This window comes from Cricetulus griseus, chromosome 10, assembly GCF_003668045.3.
Source record: "Cricetulus griseus strain 17A/GY chromosome 10, alternate assembly CriGri-PICRH-1.0, whole genome shotgun sequence".
Taxonomy (NCBI): Eukaryota; Metazoa; Chordata; class Mammalia; order Rodentia; family Cricetidae; genus Cricetulus; species Cricetulus griseus.
In genome coordinates, this window is record NC_048603.1 from 28554775 (window position 1) to 28576996 (window position 22222).

Consider the following 22222-nt stretch of genomic DNA (forward strand, 5'->3'; position numbering starts at 1 on the left):
GCCATTGTGGGCGGCTGGGCGCTGGCTCGCCCTCCCCGCGCTGAGATCGCGGCCCGGGGCAGGCGCTCGGAGCCTCCGTCCGTCCGTCCGTCCGTCCGTCCGTCCGTGCGGGAGACGCACGCGGGGTTCGCCCACCCGGCTCGCCCACCCTGCCACCAGCTCGTGCGCGCTCCCCGTCGGGCGCGCGCTCCCAGCCCCCTCCCCCTCTCCCTCCCTCCCTCTCCTCCCTCCCTCCCTGGGGCGGGCGAGCCAGCGAGCGAGCCGGCGAGCGCGCGCACCCCGTCCGCGCTCCCGCCGCGCTCGACTGGCGGCGGCGAGCGCGCGTGCGCCCCCGCGAGCGGACGTCCCCGGGAGCTCCGCCAGGGCGAGCGCGGGGCCGGGCGCGCAGGAGTGAAAAGGAGGCGGCGGCGGCCGCGTCTGCGAGCAACAGATCCATCCGGGCGCCGCGCGAGCTGACCTCGTCCGCTCGCTCTCTCTCTCTCCTTTTTCTTTTCTTTTTGGATTTCGGAAACATTACATTGGGGGGGTGAAAAATAAAAAAATCTTTTTTTTTTTTTAAATGGCGCTGGCCCCGGGTCAGCGGGCTGTGTCCTTTGCACCGAGATGGGCTTCTCGGTTCGCGCCGTGGGCACCCGTGGTGGCTTGATCGCCAGCCTTCCCCGGGCGTTTGTGAGGCCAGGAGGCGAGCGCTGCACGTAGGCGGCTCGCCCTGCGGAGCGAGCGGCTGGGCGTTGGGACTGCTCGGGGCGCCGAGCGCGGCGGATCGCGGGCACCGCGTGCTCTCTGCAAAGCCGGCGGCGGCGGCGGGTGGCTCGCAGGCAGGGTGAAGCCGCGTCCCGGGCTGTGCGAGCCGGGCCCCGTGCGCAGTGAGTGAGTGAGCGAGCCGGCCCTGGGGCCCCAGCCGCGCCGGGAAAATGGAGGCTGTGATCGAGAAGGAATGCAGCGCGCTCGGAGGCCTCTTCCAGACCATCATCAGCGACATGAAGGTAGGACGCCGGGGGTGCGGCTACGCTGACCTCGCCGCGGGGCTGCCCCTCCCTCCCTCCCTCCCTGCACCCGGCTCGCCCGGGCCACCTGCGGCAGCTCCGGGTGTCACCTGCTCCCCCGCCGCCGCCGCCGCGCTGCCCCAGCCGTGCTGGCTCCTTGGGCAGGCGACCTCCCGTCCCGGGGGCTGGGGACCTGGGGGGGGGAACGACACTGAGGCCCCTTCCCACCTCTGCCTTCGCTACCCCAGGAGGCGACACCATCCTGTGCCTTGGGGAGGGGGCGGAGGACCCCAGTTCCAAGTTTCCCATTGTCTGTCCCTGGGCCAGGCGACCACGACCCGGGGAGGCCGGACGCCCGGGCGGACACCTGACTCCCTCCCTGGCTCCGGGGTGGTGGTGGTGGCCCTGCCCGGCTGCGGGAAGGAGTGTGTCCCCACCCCACCCACCCCCCGGCCCTGGAGATGGGGTGGCAGGCAGGCTCGTGGTTACAAGCTTGGCTTCCAGGTCTCCCTGGAGTAGGGGAATCTGAGCAAATTAGTTATTAATTAGTGTGTTGCAGAGGGTGTGCCGCGCCTGCCTTCCCCGCACCCTCCCCCGGGCCACCACGGTGCACAAGTTCCCAGGGTGGTGTCCCGGGGACCCCGAAGCCGCCAGGCTCGCAGCGGGAAGGCACGGTGGAGGTTCCCCCAAGAACTACACCCGGCTCCCCCAAACACACACCCACACCCCACTCCCGTCTCGGCAGGGTTGTGCGAGCCTGTGTGCGAGCGTGTGTGTGTGTGTGTGTGTGTGTGTGTGTGTGTGTGTGTGTGTGTGTGTGTGTGTGTGTCTCGGCAGGGTTGTGCGAGCCTGTGTGCGAGCGTGTGTGTGTGTGTGTGTGTGTGTGTGTGTGTGTGTGTGTGTGTGTGTGTGTGTGTGTGTATGTGCGCGCGCGCGCGCGGGCGCGTTGGGGGCGGGGAACAACACCCTGGCTTTTTCCTGCAAAGGGTGGGACCGGAGATAAACCTGATCCTCGAATGTGGGTTTTCTGGTGCAGCCGAGGACGACTTGGGTTACTCACACTAGTAAAATATAGAGCCTGCTCCAGGAGCTGGCTGGAGGTGGGAATTGGGGGTGATGGTAGGGGGGGTATTTTTTTTCCCCCCAAGTGTATTTAGGATGCTTCTCTTTGGCTCCAGGCCAGCCCCAGTCTGCCTCGACAGATCCGGGGAGATAGTGTTTAATTAAAAGCTCGGCTTCCAAAAGAGTGGGCAGGTTTGGAAAGCTGCGCTGGCGAGTGGGTGTGGACAGCCCCTCTTGAGCCGCTGCCTGGCGCCTGGGGAAGCTTTTGTCTGATGAAGTGTAAGGTTTGGAGAGGCCTCGGGCCTCCCCGACACGGACTTTGGGGATGGAATGCTCAGCTGTCATGCCTGCCTCCTCCTCTTAGAACCAACTGCCACCTCACCCAGGGTGAACTTTGCCAAGGTGCCCCGTCCTGCTCACGTCTGTTTTGCAATCCTACCAAGCTCGTGCCTTTTGTCAGAAATCCGTGTAGCCTAATCTGTAGCCAGAGCCTGCTCGCCCAGGAATGCCTCTAATCCAGTCGCTTGGAATTAGATGGATCAGGCTTTTTTTTTTTTCCTCCCCAAAGGCGGCCCTTTCATTCCTTTGCCCTCAATCCACACTGAATTATCCAAGTGTTCTTTGGAACGGGGGACTGGTGCCCCTCCTTGCACGCTGGTATTTATTGATGACTTCAGTTTCACCCACCTTACTACAGTCAAAACAAGGCACACACTGTTGTGAGGAGGAGGTGGTATTTGAGGTGGCTTGGTAAAGCTGCTTGTGTGTTTTTTGAGGAGATAATGATGCTTCCAGTCCCTGAAGGAACCCAGGGATCTAAACTGATTACTGACTTCAGTCCCTGAGTAATCACACCTGGGATTTTCTCTGTCTTTTTTTTTTTTTTTTTTTTTTTTTTTTTTTTTTTTTTTTTTTTTTTTTTTTTAAGTTCATCAGGGTTCAGTTCTTTCCAGTAGGTGGCTTGAACCTAAAGCCCTTCAGAAGGCTCTCCTTACCCCAGGGTGACTCTGCCATCTGCCTGCAGGGTGTCGGCCATGCCTAGACATTTGTAGGTGCTTGAGTTGGAAACCCTCTTATTATTATGCTCTAGTTGACTCTAGTTTCTTTCTCTTTGTGTTTGATAGATTTGTACCCTATTCTATGGGTAAACATTTGTTTTGTTTTTTTTTCCCCCATAGTATTTTAGAATTGAGGTACAGGGGGAGATTACATCGTGTGTTGGGTTCTGAAGATTCTGAAGAATTTAGGCTCTGGGGAGTAGAGGGATCGGTGACGGCATTCAGGTTGCGTGATTTCCTTCTAAGATTGTTTATGTGCAAGGGAACTACTAAATATTTTCATCCAGTGTTCTTTACAAGACTTATTTATGGGTTGGGCAGCAATGACCCTTCAGAAGTGACAAGATTAAGCTGGGCTCTATAGGTTAAGCAAGGAAGTCGGCTTTTAGTGTCAGCTGGCGTCCTGTCCTGATGACCTTGTCCTTCTCATCTTTAAACTCACGATCAGCTTATCGTATTTGTGATTCCCTTTTTGTTTGCTTTGAGGGAGAAGCCTTTTGGATTGTCATCTTGGTACCATTTTTAGTTGTTGTTGTTTTTAAGGGATGTTGAACTGGGGTGAAGAAAGGGCTAAGAACGTGGTTTTTTTGAGAGCGTTTGGGATTTCATAATGTACAGCAGGAAGGGAGTCAGTTTCCTCTTTGGAGAAAATAAAAAGATAACACAAAGTGGAATAATTCCCATAATTCCCCTGCCTGCTGCCACCCATCTCCTAAAAGCGAAGAATCTCAAGACACAGGAGAGCCAGGGCGGCTTCTGCTTTCTGCTAAGATTCTCCACTGGGCGGTCAGGACGCCCGTTTATCCTTCTCAGGGTGAAGAAGAAACCCTCACTTTGCTTCCATTGGAATTGGGCTCCAAGGAAAGCAGGCAGCAGCTGCTAAAAAACTTACCAGTCTCTTGATGAGAGGAAACCTCTGTTTTTCCCTTCCTTCCACCCAGCTGCGGTGCAGAATCACTTAGCGGCTGTCTTCCCTGGAATCCACGTAAATCACCTGAAAGCTGCCTGCTGGGACTTAGTCCCCAAAAGAAAGGGGGCCGAGGTTGGGTTATCTGGGGGGACAGTGGCCTGGAGGTGACCGCTGACTGTCAAGGAGGTCAAGAATCTTTTTTATTTCTATCCAAGTTCTGGGCAGAATTGGCTCTTAGTGAGGGAAACAAATTAGTGTTGTTTGTTTTGAATCATTAAACCGGAATTTGACCGTGCTGCTGTAGTTGCTAAGTCCCAGAGACTTTGCTAGCCAAATTTAAGAGTATCTCACCCCGGGGATAGTGGTCTTCTTTTAATAATTAACTTTTTTTTTTTTGTTTTTAAAGTTAGATGCTAGAAGCAAATATTTCCTTGTCCTTGTTGCTCAAGCATCCAGATTCTAGGAGCTGAGTTGGCCCTGCTGTGGGGAGCCCTTTGCCCTGGGTTCGGGGTTATGTAATATAGCTAGGCTAAAAAATACCCAACTGCACTGAGTGCAGCATCCCCTGTGTTGCTTTAGACCGGGGTGTCCTGTTACAGACACCTGTGCTGAGCAGAATAGGGGCCTTGTTCCATTCCTCCCGACTGCCCCCACCTCTGCTTGCCACCGGTACCTCTGTCTGAGGTCCTGTCTAAAATTAGAGCTGCTGAAGGGACATCTTGAATTCCATGGGGATCTTTCTGTGGTTCTGAGGCACATGGGAACCCTTACTTACAATGAGGTGACAATGTGGGTCTCGGGTCTAATGCTGTTTAGAGACTTCAGGGCTGCCCCTTTAGCTGTTGTGGGTTCCTGTAGTAAGAGGGATTTCTTTTCTTTTTTTTTTTAAGATTTTATTTATTTATTATGTATACAACATTCTGCTTCCATGTATATCTGCACACCAGAAGAGGGCACCAGATCTCATAACAGATGGTTGTGAGCCACCATGTGGTTGCTGGGAATTGAACTCAGGACCTTTGGAAGAACAGTCAGTGCTCTTAACCTCTGAGCCATCTCTCCAGCCCCCCGCCCCCCCCCCCCCGTAAGAGGGATTTCACTACCTAGGTCTTCACTGAGGCCTCCAATGTAGAAGCCTTTTTGCTCGGCCCTGCCCTTGTGACAAAGGACGGGCTGCAGTTTGGTCAGGGGAAGGGCTTCAGTCTTCTTGGACTTCTCTTTCAAAGTGATGCAGAATACAATGTTTTTCTCTAGTCAGATGATGAAAAACCCAGCCAGGCAACCAGGTACTGGGAGGGGAGTGGGACTCTGGGCAGCTAGAGGCTGACAGCTACACAAAGGCAGGATGAACTGAGCCCTGTAGAGGACAGATGGGCCCCATGTTGGCTTCTCTCTTGGCAAATGGTTGTGTTTGGCCAGGGTTTTACAGCTTCCTCGATTTGGGCCTGTGGGAGAGGAAGGTAAAGATGTCATAGAATTGGCAGGGGGAGCTGCCCAGAGAGGTGCCTCCTTCAGAGCTTAGGGTCTCTCCTATGGGGAGCAGTCTTCTGGGAGTCTGTGTGTGTGTGTGTGTGTGTGTGTGTGTGTGTGTGTGTGTGTGTGTGTGTGTGTGTGTATCTTGTCTTCCTTTGGAAATATGTCATTTTGGGACTTACCTTAGCATTCCCGTGGGAAAACCCCTTACATATTCTATTCGGTATAATTGCTTACCACTTGTTGCTAGATCTCCTGAAACCTTTGTGCTTGGAATTCCGTAACCCACACAGGCCCAAGTAGAGGAGGAGGAGGTTGTTTCCAGGGCATAGCTTGCATGGAAGGAAGGCTGAGCTCAGCTCTGGCCTGGTTCAGCCATTGCCTTCGTAGGGTACTGTGTATTCTTTTCTGTGGCATTTTTATCACAGTGTTGGACCACCAAACTCTGTTACAATGTCAGCAAGTCAAACACAGCTTCATCAGGCCCGTTTGCACCCCACATGAACAGTGGACACTTTCCATAGATGCCAGGGTGTGCCTTCCACAGGTCCCGTCTTCCCAGCTGCCTGCTTGCCCTTTGACCTCTTCTATCTTATCTCAGGCTGTAAGAAGAAAAGGAAAAATAAAGCAAAATTAATGCCCATCAGATTAGCCAGCTCATTTGAGGTTTCTAAAATGTTTGGAGGGTGAAAGGGTTGAAACTATTGACCCATTAGATACTTTATCGTCTATGTCTAAGCTGTTTCCATCTCTGCAGGGATGGGTGAGAGCTGGCAGGGTTCCTTCTGTGGTGAGAGCATTTAGAGGTTCCCATCGGGAAATGGAAAATGACATCATTTTGAGTTCCCCATTACTTCTTAAAATCGCCTCCAGGACACTTTCCCACCAAACCCACACCTCTGCGAAAATAAAGAAATGCCTTTCCCCAGAACAGACGGAAGCCAAAGCACAGGTTTTGGATCCAGCCATTCAGAACACCAGGAGGACATACTTGGGGCCCTTAACTGGAACTGGCTGGTGCCTTAAGCATTTTAATTCAGATTTGCAGATTGTATTGCTGATACGGCCTTATTAAATAGTAGACGCAGAGACAAACAGTAAATTAATTGGCGGAGCATTCAGGAAGCCTATTGTTACTTGAGTCCTGCAGCTCTTCCTCAGCATAGATGCAGACTGCAGGGTTCATCTGAGTATGTGCCACAAAACACACCACCATATACCCCCCCCCACCTCCCCGCCTGAGCAGAGAATCTACCCCGAAGTCTCTAAACCCCCTCGGAAGGCCTTGGGGTGACTCAGTCTTCTCTCCCTCAGCCCAGTGTGATTAGAAGCAGCTGTGTTTTCACCGATGTGCAGGTGTGAGGGTTTTGATCGTGAGAGGCTGTGGCATGCCACCTGGCACTTAGTAGGTGCTCATTATTCATCGTGTGTGGTGCATAGCGGGCAGGAAGGGACCTGAGAATGAGTCACTGTGCCAGGCCTACATGAAGTGTCAGGTGGTAGGTTTGATTTTCCGTCCATCCCTCCACTCTCTGTACACTCTGCTAAGATGAGAAAGCTAGGCGTGGGGAGATGCAGAGCCTTGTCTGAGGCCACGGGAGGTGGAATTGGTATTCAGACCTCGTCCTCTTTGGCCCAGAGTGGAGCTCTTTAAGAACGTGAGGTGTGGGGAAGGGTGTGGGTATCTTTCTAGAAGATAGCACCCCATTTGTCTGAGCCCACCGGAGGGAGGGTCACAGGCAGAACTAGGGCCTTCTCTGACCCGGAGGAGCCCATCGGAACCAAGATACTGTGGGGGGGACGTCTCCAATGCCATGGTTGCCTCTGGGGGAAATGTTTAATTTATGGAATATGAAGAGATTGTGGCTGACCTCTTTTCTTCCCCCACTCATCAGTCATACCATAGACAATTTTGTCAGGTCCCTTTCCTCACGGGTCTGTGGGCGTATGCATAGTGGAGAAGCCTTGGGGGCCAGGCTCTTGGTCACCTCTGTCAGCACTGTCCTTGTCCAGGCATAGACCTCTTGGGATCTCCGCACTGGGCTTGGGTCTGGAGTCAAGGTGTCTGAAGCCGGGCTCAGCTCTCATAATCATATGGATTAGTCAGGTTCACCCAAAGTTCACATGACTCCTCAGAGGGAGTGGACTCCTTACCTCAAGCTCATTTTGTGTCCAGCCCTGAAACACGCCTGTAACAGAGAGCTTTCGTGTCTAATTATGTCCTGGTAGTGCTCCAGCTGGGGCTGAGTTGGGAGAGCCCTTGGAAACGCTTAGGTGTGGGGGTCTCCAGAAATCACCACCTAGCTTATTCTTGGCCTCCGTGGCTTTGGTCAGAGTCCTTGAGGGGATTTTCTTTCCCTGTCTTGTTTAAGTGGGGGAAAGATCAGTCGAGTGCCTTTTGAGCTGTGTGTCTTTTTATTTGATTTCTTTGCCTCAGAGAAGGAACAGGAGTGGAAATATGGCTTGTTCGGTGCCAAGAGCGTCTGGGAGCTGGAGGTCGGCCGCAGATACTGTCTGTGACTCTCTTCCTGCTAGCTTGCCACATGACGGGGCTCTGCAGGGGCTGCATAGTGGGTCTGCCCAGAGTAGGAGGTTTGGGCGTGTGTGCCCTGCGGGTGATGCGATGGGCCCTGGGAGACTCAATGCCTGGGCCCTGCTCCCACAGTGTCTGAGCCTCGTAGTAGTTAGGATTTTGAAAGTACCAGGTCACCAGGGTTGAGAGCATCACGAGCTATTGGGCTTTCCCTCACAGAGTTATATTATAGCTCTGTCACAGTGCATTCTTGATGTTACCCAAGCACAAGAAGAGCCCGCTTAGATGCTTACCCTAGAATGTGAATAATCTGATGTTACCTCATTAGTTCTCAAGATGGTCAAAATGGAAAGTTTTGCTATCACCGTTTTCATTCGTATTAAACACTAAACTAAAAACACAGAGAAATGCTACAGAATTCCTGGCAGGTTTTTACTGTCCTTTAGTATGCTTATCTGATACGCTCTTCTGCAGTAAGGAAATTGTTAGTGTGGCCAAGGAACAGAGTTTTCACTTGTGTGTACTTTTAGCCAAGCAGGGTGGTCCAGTACTTACTGTAACCCCGGTACCTGGGAAGTGGAGACCAGAGCTTCATTCTGTCTACTTGATGGTCTGCCTGAGTGTGATGAGGTTCCGTCTCACAGAACAAAAACCAATCCCACAAATAAAAGCAGAGGACACTAACAGATTTGGTCTTTTAGTTGTTTGAGTTTAAATGGCCAGGGGTGGCTAGTGTCATCAGCACTGACCAGCAGTGATGGCACAGACACTGAGTGCCCTTGCCTGACAGGACACTTTCCAGCTCACCTCTGTCCCTTGCCCCCTGTAGGCATTCCTCAGCTCTGCCTTTGACGGGGAACACAGGGAGCTAAAGGATACCTGGAGGCCAAGCTTCTCAGTCTCCAGGAGTCTGTCTCAGTTTTCTTTTCTGTAAAGTGGGCGTGATAATATGCCCACCTCGTAGATCCCTCATAACCGTTCTGAAATGAGGTGTTTCCCGTGGAAGGCCCCCCTCTTGCCTGGCACGCATGTGCCCAGGTGTTAGTTGTCCCATCCTGTAGCTTGGGAAGGGAATTAAGATGTAGGTAGGCCCTGTCCCTCTGCTGCTTCAGGCAAACACTTTCTTACCCGTTGGGGAGCCATGTTAGAGCCTGTGGTGGAGCTTCTGGGAACGAGAAAGGAAGGGTTTGGTTTTCCTTTCTTGCCAAGTAAAGTAGCCCAGCTCTCTGGCCCCGCAGGGTCTGCTCTCATCCCATTTCTCCACGGGCAAACCCCACCACCTGTTCAGAAGGGGACGATGGGCTGGGAGAAGAAGTCTCTCAGAGCTGCTGAGAACGGAGGGGGGGAGGGCTTGTGTGGTTGGGCTATCTTTTGTGGCCCCCTTGGTTTTCAGAGTGAACTCCACCTGTCCCTCATGGCCTCTGGCCCTGCCTGTCTCCCGGTATTGAGGACACATGGAGCCTCCACCCCGCCCCTCCAGAGACCTGGCCCTATGGGTCCCTCCCTCCCTCCCTCCCTCCCTGCCCAAAGCTGCCCTCTGGCCTGAGCTTGGTTGGCAGCTAGACCCCCTACACTTGGCTCCAGCTGATTGGCCCTGTGTGTCCCGGGCCCCTCACACCATGGCTTCTCACTTTCCTGCCCCATGTCCCTGTTGAAATCGTTCTCACACTTCCAGGGTACTCTTCTCAGACCACGCCTCCTAAGAGCGTGTAGACTACCAAATAGTTAACTAATTTCTAGCTTCAAAAGTGGGTTTTCTTTGAACTTGAAAACCTGGTTCTGCCATATCTTGGCCTTGTTATTCTGGGCGAATTACTTTTCCCAAGCCTTGGTGTTTTTTTTTTTTTTTTTTTTTTTTTCTGTTTAAATCTACATAGTGGGATGAAGGAACCAATTCTTACCTCAAGGATTAAAAGAGGAAGTAGATGTAAACGGTCTGGTGTGAAACCGGGCAAATGAATGCCCTTCGTTTCTGCCCGTGCTCCCGCAGGCCGTTTCAAGCGTCTGCATTCTGCAAGTCCAAAATCTGAGACCTTATTGGGCATCAGTGTGATGACACTCCCCAAATTCGAGATTTCTGGACATCTTAGACCTGAGACTTTCAGATTTGGGAAGTTATGCAAGTTGAAATTAAAACTCTTGACATTTGGAAACAAGCCTGGTCTCAAGCATGTACACACACACACACACACACACACACACACACACACACACAGAGAGAGAGAGAGAGAGAGAGAGAGAGAGAGAGAGAGAGAGAGAGAGAGAGAGAGAGAGAGAATTCCTCATGTTTCGGAAAAGCAAAAGATCACTCCTGAGTTTGGTGCTGCAAGCCATGTTTGCTTTTACACTTTCAGTATACAAATGACTTTGAAGAGCGGTGTGTGTTCTACAATCTGATGATGGCTGGCTGGGAGAGATGGACCCGTGAACAAGCCTGTCACAGGCCTTGTCCTGAAGTTCTTTCTATACAAGAGTCTTGGGCAAGACTCGAGTCTTCACTGTAGTCATTCCACCAGAAGTCAGCAGGAGAGTTGTGGGGCCTTGAGGAGTGCCTCTGATTTCCACTTGGGGTGGGAAGACAGAGTCACAGAATGCCTTTGGTCTGGGTGACACCCAGCTGACAACTGAGTTTCCTTTTACTTGTGCAGTAAACATCTCGGTGGCCAGAACTACCAGGCACCAAGTGTTTGACACTGAAAAACTGATTTAATTTCCCCACATCCCATTTGGGCAGATACTGCTGGCCTTCCCATTTTACAGACTGGGGAGCAGAGGGTTAGCCATTTGTTTAGCGGGTGAGAGGCGCAGGCCATGAGCCACTCTGGGCTGTCTCTCCCAGTGTGGCATTTCAGAATTCCTTTTGTAGTCTGTGGTGGGTGCAGGCCATCCATCACCGATGGTTTCAGCCAATTCAGCCACGACACGATTCTGGCTGTCTCACACACAGAATCTAGATTTGCTCCTGTGCTGCTACCAGAGGCTTTGTGGGGTGGGGTGGTGGCTCAGCAGGTGAGATGCTTGCTGTGCAAACTTGAGGAGCCGAGTTCAAGTCCTAGCACTCACATAAAACACTGGTCCCATCTGCTCACTCCTGTGACGCCAGAACTATTGGAGGCAGAGAGAGCCAGACACCCAAAATCCACCTCTGGCCTGTTCATGTTCATGTGTGTGTACCCACAGGCATCCCCCCCCACACAAGAAGCTCTGAGGGGTCCCAAGGGAGGGGCAGCACCCAGTAATTGCCTGAAATCGAACCGTTGACCCATCTTTGGTGCCTCTTTATCGGCAGAGAGATACAGGTGGAGAGTGACGGAGTCCTGTGGCCCATCTCAGGACACATACTCTACTTGAACCCGCTCCAGAAGACTGAGTGCCAGCCAGGAGCCGGGAGACCCCTGGCAATGCGGTGGATTAGTTTCCAGGGAGACCACGATTGCATTCTGAAGCCAGGGGTCCTTGCAGCCGAGCCTGCTGCCATTAAGGAAGTCTTTGAGTTGGGTTTAATGGTCGTTCTTTGTTTTGAAGTGACTGTTTACTGAACCTTCAAAGCCAATGCCACAGCGGGATGTGATATGGGGCCTGAATAATTGCATCAGACACTCCACTAGGAAACAGGTAGTGAGGAGCCTAGCCAGGAGCAGCCCGTGGCCTAGCCCTGAGCTGGAGCATTGCAGGGAGGACTGGGGTTACTCTGCAACCAGGAGACCTGCAGTCCCGTGGAACCTGGTTCCTGGGGAGGTTGGCCATTTGATGTTATGCTGGCCCTAATTAGGGTTACCCTAATTAAGGCAGAGGAGGCAGGAGTTTTTTTCCTAAAAAGAAAAAAAAAAGCAAATGTTTTGAGAACATTTCATGAGGGATTACTTCTGAAAGATTATATAAGTTATATAAAATTAATGGAAGAAAACCTAGAAACTTCAATTAAGTGAAGTCACCCATAAGTACCAATTACAAAGTGGGTTATGTACTCAGGCTCACAAAAGCCCAGGCAATTAAAGGAGCCATGAAAACTCCTTCTCACTCAGTCATTCTTTTTCACGTATGGACTTACATAAGCTACGCCAGTTTCCACGTGACTTTATTTTGTATGTCTGTAAATTCTACTGGGGACACCTACTGTGTGCCAGGTCCACCTAGGGATATAGACCAGCAAACTAAACGGACACAAATTCCTACCCTTGGAACCTGCCGTCAAATGGAGCGGGTGACAGATAAGGGATTCATAAGTGGCACCAATCAATTCTTCAAACAAGATTATTGTTATTATTATTATTATTATTTATTATATGTGTATGGGTGTTTTGCATGCTTGGTGCCCTGGAAAGAGGGCATTGGATCCCATGGGGCCGGAGTTATGGACAGTTGTAAGCCCCTATGTGGGTGCTGGGGATTGAACCTGGGTCTTCTGTCGGGCAACAAGTGCTTCTAACCATTGAACCATCTCTCTAGCCTCAGTTCCTAAGAGCTAAAAGGAATCCGTGCAGTGACACATCAGAACAGTATGTTTTCCAGTAGTGAGCGAGAGTCTCATGGAAGGCGACACTGAGTGACAACTCATGTCTGTGGAAGAATGGTTCAGTTTGTGCAAAGGCCCTGAGGTGGGGAAGTAGCCTCTCTTAGTTGCGTTCGGGCTGGGCCAGTTTTGCTCCTTGAAGCAACACTGCAGGAAGTCCATTTCTTCAGCTTTGTGATCTTCTTGAAGGATTTATCTGAGGCCTGAAGGAATGTACTTCTTGAAGCTTCTGGAACCGAATGTCTCACAGAGCACATCTCTGCTTACATTCCTGCGTGTGAGCGCTCAGCTTCTGGAGTATTTCGAAAGATGTAGCATGTGGACGTTAGTGCCAGGAGATTGCTGAGTTTCCAGTATCCATGGCTTCGGGGATGACTTGCCGTCTTATCTCTTGCCGTGGTCCTCCGGTCTTGCAGTCTGGGTAGTTCTGAGAAAGCAAGAGTGCAGATTCCAAGGTCCACCCTTAAATTCTTTGTTGATCCGGGGTGGGGCTGAGGAATTTGCCCTTTTAGCAAGCCCTTGCCCATTCTCTCTAGGTTTTGGAGGGATTGCAGTCGGGGTTAGTGGGAGGGGTGCTCAGGCCACCCTGAGCCGCCAGAGGCGACCTCTGTAGTTCATGCCGAGGTCCTCTCATTGTGTTTGTTTCATTCCACCATGGATGTATCTGGAATATATTCCAGGTGGACATATTGAGTCACATTAGCCGTGACTTTGGGGATATGCTTCTTCCCGCCTTCCAGCTTTCTTCTTCCTCCTTGAGAGCCTGGTGAGGCAATACCCCATTGGGGGAACTCCCACCAGCTGCTGCTCAGTCTTTCCGATTTGGAGAACACTTGAGTTTCTGGGGCTTTGGGAATCAATGATTACCACTTCCAAAGACTGCGCATTTTAGCATGTTGACGTCTCTAAGTGTCTGCATAGTAGGTGCTCATTTAATGACTGTTCAGCAAGGGCCGTCTTAAGCTGACTCACTAAAGCAGAGCTGAGCCCTTTGTGCTTCTCACCACTTCACGCTTCCTAATCATCCTCTGGGGCAGGAGCTTGCCACTGGCATCTTTTACAGATGGAGACAGAGTGGCACCAGGTGATGAAGTCACTTGCCTCTAAGGTCACTCAGTGAGCAGATCTGAAGTTGGGCCAGCTGACTCTCGTCATGCTCAGACTTTTGAATGTGTTTGTCTGTCCAGGCCGTCTGCTCACACACGCGCATGCTCCCATGCACACACTCGCACACACAAGTATTATAAAAAGAAGAAAACACCTTTTGTAGTCCACCAGGGCGGGCGTCTTTCCTGGAAGTTTGGGGTAGGAGTTGGGTGATGGATGAGGTGCTGTCTGCCCCAAATGGAACTCGATTCAGCACACAGTGTGGCCAAGGGTAGTCCCTGGGGCGGGTTTGATGAGTTCTTGAGCCTGTGCCTGCCTCTGCGAGGGTTGGGCGAACATAAATGCCAGCTAGTGAGGGGGGCCGGAGGGCAAAGGTCAGAGTCATTTTAGAGTTGGTGGGTGCATGTAGGAAAGAGGTGGATGAGTGTGTGTGTGTGTGTGTGTGTGTGAGAAAGTGTGTGTGAGTGTGTATGCATGTGTGAGTGTGAGTATGTGTGAGTGTGTGAGGGATGTGTGTGTGTGAGTGTGTGAGAAAGTGTGTGAGTGTGTGTGAGTGTGTATGCATGTGTGAGTGTGAGTATGTGTGAGTGTGTGGTATGTGAGAGAGTGTGAGTGTGTGAGGGATGTGTGTGCATGAGTGTGTGAGGGTGAGTGTGTGTGAGTGTGTGAGTGAGTGTGAGAGAGACAGAGTGTGTGTGTGAGACAGAGAGAGAGAGTGTGTGTGTGTGTGTGTGTGTACAGGTGATTTGGAGAATCGGAAAGGAGAGGAAGAGGAGTTCTGTTTAAAGAGAAATCTGGAGTGTGGAAACACGCATGCTACAAAGGGTAGGAAGGAAAAGACCTACAGTGCAGGCCCCTGTACCCCATCTCTCAAGGGGTAAAGGCAGGAGCATCACAGGTTTGCCAGCCTAGTCTTGCAAACAAGTTCCAGGCCAGCCTGGGCTACAGAGTGAAACCTGGTCTCAAAAGGAAAATAGATAAACAGATAACTGGTATTTGCAGTTGTGGAGCGCAGTAAAGATGCCCTGTTCTGGCTGTCAGAAGTTTCCGCAGCAAAAGCTGCTCTGGATCTTCCCAGTGTGTGGACACCGTACCTTTTATTTCCTTGTGATTTAAATTTAAGTAACTCTCAGTCCCTAGTGACAGCCCTGTTGGACAGACAGACAGCTTGTTTGCTTTCTGGTGAAGGACCTAAAAGCCAAAGCAAATTTGAAGATACAGTTGACATACTTGTTTAGTCTTTTTTAATTGATAAGTGGAGACATAACCCCCATGTTGGAAAACATCCTGAGCATCCGACCTGGCTGTGTGGGTGAAAGGAAAGCTCGGTGCCCTTGCTTTAATTGGGGTGGAGGAGCTTGAGAGGGATCAGTCTGTGAGGGGGCCGCTGGATGGGGGCCACCTTTTGTGGGTGCGCCTTCCTGTTCACAGGCCTATTTATTGCTGGTGCACTTGGGCAAGTGTGTGAGGGTAGGCGGGTAAGGAAGCAACAACCATTGATTATCCCCAGGCTGTCATCCACCTGATGGACAGGGGTAATTAGTGGATTAGGCAAGTCCCAATCAGAAAATAAAAGCCCAGGGCTGGTGCTTAGGATGGGTGGGTTCAGCGGGTGCCTTTGATCTGAGGCTCTTAGGAGACCTGTATCGTGCTTGCAGGCCAGGGTGGGGAAATTCGGTTTGGGGGACAGAGCTCTGGCGGGCATTCTTGGGCTCTGGCTCTAATTATGCACACCCACTCCTGGAAGCTGAATGCATTCCTGAATCCAGAGATGCTTAGCTTGGGTCAGAAGGGCCAGATCGGTCTCCATGCTTCTTTGCTTTTTATCTCCCTGGAGGCTGAGCTCACCAACAGGACTTGGGAAGGAAGCTCCATGCTGAATGATGACTACCTAGCCTAGCTACAGAGATCCATCCCAGTGCCCACGGAAAACCTGAAGATGAGGAAAAAAAATCACTCCCCTTCATACAAGCGACAGCAACTGCGTGCTTCTGGCTTTTCTCTCTACAAAGGGGTTTTCTTTGTTTTGTGCTTGCTTTTCCATGGCCGGCCGACCTGACCATTTCTAGAGTGACCCACCGTTCTCCGCAGGCATTTCTGGAGCGTCGTCTCTGTTCTGCCTTGGCTCCTGCAGGACACATATCAAAAGCAGGGCTGACTGAGTCACTTTGTCACGCTGGCCTGGGACCTGAGGCCGGGTCTGTTCCTCAGGCTGCTTTGACTCAGGGACACTTCTGCAGTCAGAAAGCTCTGGTGTCTGTCAGATAGTTTTTTACCTTTCTCTGTGATTCTGGGCCTTAGTTTCCTCATACACAAAACAATAGTATCACCAGCTTTGTTGCATACATGTAATGCCAATGTGTTCTAGGCTTCTCCGGAAATATTCCATGCAGTCAGCAGCGATAAACTCAGGTTATACATGCCACCGCCCAGGGTCCCCTTCCCTCAGAGCAAAGAAAGCAAAGTCTGCATTTTTGCCAAATCTCTAGGGTCAGATGTACATCAGATAATGCTTGAGAGGTGCAGATGCAGATAGATGCCCGGTGCCTAGCAACTGCTTACAAAGTGCTGATGTTTGATGCGGCTGTCGCCAGTGATCTCCTCCAAAGGAATACAGGACCTGTCTGGTCCTGCCTGCCTTGCATTGTCTGAGGTGTGACTGCCAGTCAGCCAGCCTCTGTCTGGCCCCTTCTGGGCAGGACAAAGGTCTTTGAGCTGGAACCCACTTCCCGACAGCCTGTCCCTGCCGATTTTCTTCCCCACTGAGCTGATCCTACTCCTCATGAGAGCCCTCCTCGGTTCTCCTGGCTCCTCTTAATGTTGTCAGTTTCTGGCCACAGCCCCTGCCCTTCTGTGTCCCTTGAGTGGTGATGTGCTATCAAATTCCTTCAGCTGTCCCTTGATCTCTGCTGTCACAGTGGGGCCAGTGTGGGAGAAGCAGTTGGTACATTATTTATGGAGCACCAGTAACCAGCCGTGCTGAGGAGTTAGGCAGTTTGTCCGACGCTGAGTGTGGGGTGCCATCCCCTGTTTACTATAGAACACAGTCAAGCGAGGCCACCCCAGACCAGAGTGTCTGTTGGCAACTTCCGTGTCCTGCCCCTGCATTGGGTGATTCTTAGCTCCTGGCTTGTGGAGGGATGGCAGGGGAAGAGAGAGACTCTGCCTTAAGGGTGGATATGGGGAAGGCAGTTTTCAGACTGGCTGGGGGCCACCACGGTTTTGAAGGGGAAGGAGATTTCAGAAAAAAAAAGAGAGAATAGGACTTTATTCTCTTCTTTCCCGAAGGGACCAGGCTGCTGCCATGTATGTGACCCACGGGCCAGGTTTGCATATCACCTGCTGGCCGGCTTAGAATTGATGTCACCTGTCATCAGAGTGAAGGCCACCCTGGCTCCCTCTGCTGCCCCATTTGTGGTTCAGCTCTGGACTTTGCCCTTGCAGGCTGCCCTCAGCAACCCTGTTCACCCTGCCCAGTTTTGTTTCTACTCAGCAAAATTGTAGCTCATCAGTGTCCCCTGGGTGCCTTGTTCCCTGCCAGCTGTCTTCCGGTCCTCGTCGCTGTACCAGTGAAGCCTCTATCTAACCTGTCAGGCCTTTCTTTCCATGAGCCCTTTCTGTGTCCCTGTCTCATGGTTTGGAAGGCAGAGACCTTGGCTCGTGGCTCATGAGTCATATGGTACACCCAGCCGAGGGAATGGACACAGCTCATCTGGGAGGGTGGGTGATGAGGAGGTATGGCAGAAGGTTCTGGAAGAAGCAGCATTTGTGTTGGGCGGGGGATTTTGAAGAGATGACAGCCATTGGGTAGTGTTTGTGGAGCATCGTGGGAACCTCATTAGGTGGCTGCATGAGGTCATGTGATCAGCAGGGACCCTCTCTCCTGTCTGGTTATTTTGATGAATAACCAGGTTTTCTCTCCTTTTCATAAGCGGAATGGGGTGCTTTCCTGTTTTTCACCTGGTGTGATCTGAGTTCAGGGTTCAAGGCTTGTAAAGCCTCTCTCTGCCTTCTTGGGCCTCAGGTGGCTGCTGGGGAGGAGGTTCTGTTTGGCCTATGACTCTGGATGGAGAAACGGTGCTGGGGGCAGTCGTCTTCTTCTTCTTCTTCTTCTTCTTCTTCTTCTTCTTCTTCTTCTTCTTCTTCTTCTTCTTCTTCTTCTTCTTCTTCTTCTTCCTCCGTCTTTCTCTCTCTCTCTCTCTCTCTCTCTCTCTCTCTCTCTCTCTCTCTCTCTCTCTCTCCCTCTCTCCCTCTCTCTTGATTGTGGTGTGTCTCTGAAGTTCCTGATGAACCCTATAGTGTGTGGGTGTGAGTGCATCCTTCCCACAGCCCCGGGAGGCATCTCCTAGGGTTTCCCACTGTGCCCAGGACACCAGTGAAAACACATGGAATCCAGCATCCCCTTTCACTTGTTGGTATAGACCAGGTTGTGCAGGCCTGGGTTGGCCTTGCTCTCCACAGGGTCTTCTGAAACCTGAGCACCAGCTTCATCAAGTCCTCCAGTAGTTAACACCCCCCCCCCCCAGGGCTTTCTAAAAATTGTCTTCCAGTGTCTTTATGTGTCTTCCAAAAACATTAAAAAAAAAAAAAATCCGGTACAACCTGGTGTCACCTTGCTTTCAAGTTTTAATAACGTTTACATCTTTTCATTTTCCAACAGTCAGGTTTTTGTTTTTTTTTTTGTTCTTAGAAGTTTTTTCTCTTTTTTCTCTTTCTTTTTTTAAGACTCCATTAAATTATAGATTGCCTAAAACAGGTGTGTTTGACACGCTGAAAGATCCTCAAATAGCATTCAGTCAGGAGACAGGAGAATGCTGCTTTTGGCAGCCTTCTTGTGGCTGGGTAGGCGTTTGTGGGTGGGAGGCTGTGTGATGAGAAAGGGGACCCTCTCCCTCCCTCCCTCCCTTCCTTCCTTCCTTCCTTCCTTCCTTCCTTCCTTCCTTCCTTCCTCCCTCCCTCCCTTCCTTCCCTAACTTGGGACGGTTTAAGTGAGGCTCCAGGCAGGGTAGGGCAGATAAAAAGTCTTCCCCCGCCCTGGCATCCTTGGAAATTGAACCTAGGGCCCCCCACACACTAGGTGTACTTCCCCCTGCCCCAGCACAGACAGACAGACAGACAGACAGACAGACAGACAGACAGACACGCAAGCAAGCACGCACGCACGCACGCACACAACACCAGGTGAGTTTTGTTGTGGTTTGAGCTTTTGTGGTCCTCAGGCACACTGATCTGATTTGGGGGCTGTTTGTGATCAGGGACAGTCTGCTGACACTGCAGACCTAGCTGCCTTGGTCTGTTCTTCTCAAGTAAGGTATAGGAGTCACCTTTTGCCTCCTACACTGCCTGGGATGAGGGATCCCAGCCGGCACAGCCTGTTTGCAGCATGGTGGCTTCCGGTGAGCATCCTGGAGGGCTCTCTTGGAACCTGCAAATGCCAGGATCCGTCGCCTCAAACATGGCCCGTTCTGTGTGCCAGCCAGCCACTGCATTTACCCCCTGCAGTGTGGCCTTATTTATTTGTGCAGTTTTTCTGAGATACCACACATGGATCATACACTGCCCATTGAAAGCTGGCACACTGTTGGTTTATAGTGTGTTCTAAGAGTCACACAACATTACAACACTGTTTTTGAGAGCTTTCATCACCCAAGAGATACCTCCTGCTAGCTGTCATCCGTTTTGATTTCTCCCCCCAGCTCACCACTCCCCACAGCTCCGGGCAATCCCAGAACTGCCTTCCAGCTGTTTCCCTCCTGTTTAATTATAATTAACTATCCCTGACCAGCCCCACCCACACCCCTGTTCCTCCCACCGCTGGATCAGACGTTTTAGCTTGCGTACTGGTAAGAGCACCGCGGGTTTGTGTTTCCGTGCTCTGCTTATTCCCTTCAGCTCTGTGCTCTGTTGCTTCAGCTGAGTTGCAGTGATGGGTGAGCAGCCTCCCATGGTGCAGATAGACATTGTCTGTAGCCCGCCCTCAGCGGATGACACTCAGGTTGATGCCTGGTGTTAGCCATTGTGAGAGTGCTGTAGTGAACACAGGCGAGCGGCTGTCTCCTTGATCTCAATTCCCCAAACGGACCCTGGGAGTTAATGGTGTCTCCATGCGGAGGCCCAATGACTCTGATGTCACACAGCAATGGGAGAACTAGGAGGGTCAATCCAGGTGGTTCTCTCCCACAGTCTTCTGGTGTTAATGGCTGGGGCTACTCCTAAGGGTGGTGTAATTGTCCAAAAGGCAATGATGTGCCTGAGTTGGTTTAATTATTACCATAATAGCGAAACAGGCCCTGAAGGGTCCAGTGACTCCCCCTGGCAAATTGCTGGCCTGGTTGTTAGGTGATGTGCCTGGCCTCTGGCTAATCCAGCATGTTATCGCTTCTTAGTATTCTCCAAATTCTCTCCCTCTCCCCCTCTCTCTTGTTCTCGCCCTCGCTCTCTCATGCTCTCTCGCGCTCTCTTTTTGTGGATAGCATCTCATGTAGACCAGGGTGACCTGGAAGTCACTCCTTCACTATTTTCCAAGTGCTGGGGTTACAGGCATGAACAACCACACCTGGCCTGATTCAACGTGGTAAATCTTGACCAGCCAGGAGCTTGGGTGGAGAAGGGCTGTTGTCACTTCTGTTCCATTTTGTGGAAGACAGTGGCACCTCCAGCTAGAAGCAGGTGGCACTTTGCTGAGTGTCCCCAGGCTTCTCCAGAAGCTTTCTGTCAGGAGGTCTGGCTAGAAGGACAATAATGAGCCTCTGTCCTCAGCAGTCTTAGAAGTTACTCCATCTGATAGCGGCCAGCCAAGGGCTCTGCATTACCCTGGGAATGTCTTGATTGGCCTGCTGTGCTGTCTGAATACCCTTAAGGTAGACTGGTCTCAGTCAAATCCCCTCTCTCCCTCCCTCCCTCCCTCCCTCCCTCCCTCCCTCCCTCCCTCTCTCCCTCCCTCCCTCCCTCCCTTGATTGTGTGTGTGTGGGTGTGTGTGTGGGTGTGTGTGAGTGGGTGAGTGTGGGCAGGCCAGAGGACATCCTGAGGCAGTGGATCTCAAACTTTCCTAATGCTGTGACCCTCAGCCATACAATTATTTCTTTGCTACCTCATATCTGCAGTTTTATTACTGTTATAAATAGTAATGTAAATATCTGATATGAAGCTCCCATGAAAGGGTTGTTCCACCCCAAAGGGATGGAAACCCACAGGTTCTGAGCCACCATCTTAAGATAGCATCCTCAGGAATGCTCTCTGCCTTGTTGGAAACAGTCTCTCTCATTGGCTGGGCACTCACCAATAAAGCTGGCCAGTAAGCCCTAGGGATGGGGCTGTTTCTGCCTCTACAGTGCTAGAATTTATTACAAGCATACACCACCACACCCTGAATTTTATGTGAGCTCTGGGGATCCAACTAGGTTCTCACTCTTGCTTGCTGTCTTTCCGGTAGCCTTGGCCCTTGCTTTTATTCAGACAGCATCTTTTATAGTGCAGGTTAGCCTTGAACTTAGTAAGTAACCAAGGCTGGTCTTGAACTCCCAAGTGCTGGGGTTATAATGGTGTACTACCACGATAGGCTCATCTGTTAATACTTCAGTTCTGTTGTTGGGTTGAAGATGTCCCCAGGGGATAAACAGAATAAGGACCAGGAGTCGAGAACCTTGTCTAGATGTTGGTTGGCATGACTCAGATGTAGCTGCCAAAAGGTTCTACCATGGGCCCTGGTGCAGCTTAGCATTCCATGGGAGCAAATGGCTGAGATGAGACCAAGCAGGACCCAGATAGACCACTGCCGAGCAGCTGGGTGTGAGCTGGCAGCATATGTAAAACAGACTGCAGGGCTTGGGCTTGGCCTGGGAGAAAATTCACGGTGTGATTGCTGCCAGAACCTCTAATTTGGTCTTAAATTTTTTTTTTAATGTAATGACTTTATTGTTTTCATTAAAATGATACACAGCCCTTATAAAAACAAAACAAAACGACATGCCATAGAGCAAAGTGCAAAAGAAGAAAGCAATATGTTGGTGCAAATCTTAGCTCCCATAAGTAACCCATTTTAATCATAGCACAGAGCTCTGTGTAACCTGTATGCACATTTTCAGACGGAATTGATGGCTAGAGAAATGCATAAAAAGGCAATCTTTTTAACAAGGTGTTAACTCTTATGCATATAAGTTTTAAAATTAAACATTTTCCTTTCACCAGGAGGTGGTGGCACACACCTTTAATCCCAGCACTCAGGAGGCAGAGACAGGAGGATCTCTGTGAGTTCGAGGCCAGCCTGGTCTCCAGAGCGAGTGCCAGGATGGGCTCCAAAGCTACACAGAGAAACCCTGTCTTGAAAAAACCAAACAAACAAAGCCATTTTCCTCTCACGTATTGGAAGGAAGTGACTAAAGAAACAACCTGGGCAAACGGCTTTCTCCCGATGGCTTTTTCCCGGGAGAAAGAGGTTTTCAGGTGTTCCTTTAAGGCACTGTTCCTAACCAGGGACATCTGACAGTGTCTTGAGATAATTTCATTTGTCATGAGGAGGAGTTGGGGGCTTCCGGCATGTCTGTAGCGGGCAGAGGCCAGAGATGATGCTCAGTGGGCTG

At 51.2% G+C, this 22222-nt stretch overlaps 1 protein-coding gene across 10 annotated transcripts in view; it reads left to right on the forward strand.

The window, feature by feature from the left end:
• The first annotated feature begins 353 nt into the window (after nt 1-353).
• Mtss1 (MTSS I-BAR domain containing 1) overlaps nt 354-22222 on the forward strand; it is a 138433-nt gene continuing 116564 nt past the window's right edge. For 4 of the 10 annotated variants that reach the window (XM_027431621.2, XM_027431623.2, XM_027431627.2 and 1 more), the window contains exon 1: nt 356-986. In XM_027431621.2, the coding sequence (XP_027287422.1) occupies nt 915-986 (72 nt within the window). In that variant the 5' untranslated portion in view covers nt 356-914. Of the gene's footprint in view, nt 987-22222 lie in introns of all 10 variants that reach the window. The other 6 variants (XM_027431618.2, XM_027431619.2, XM_027431625.2 and 3 more) reach the window with 3 other exon arrangements.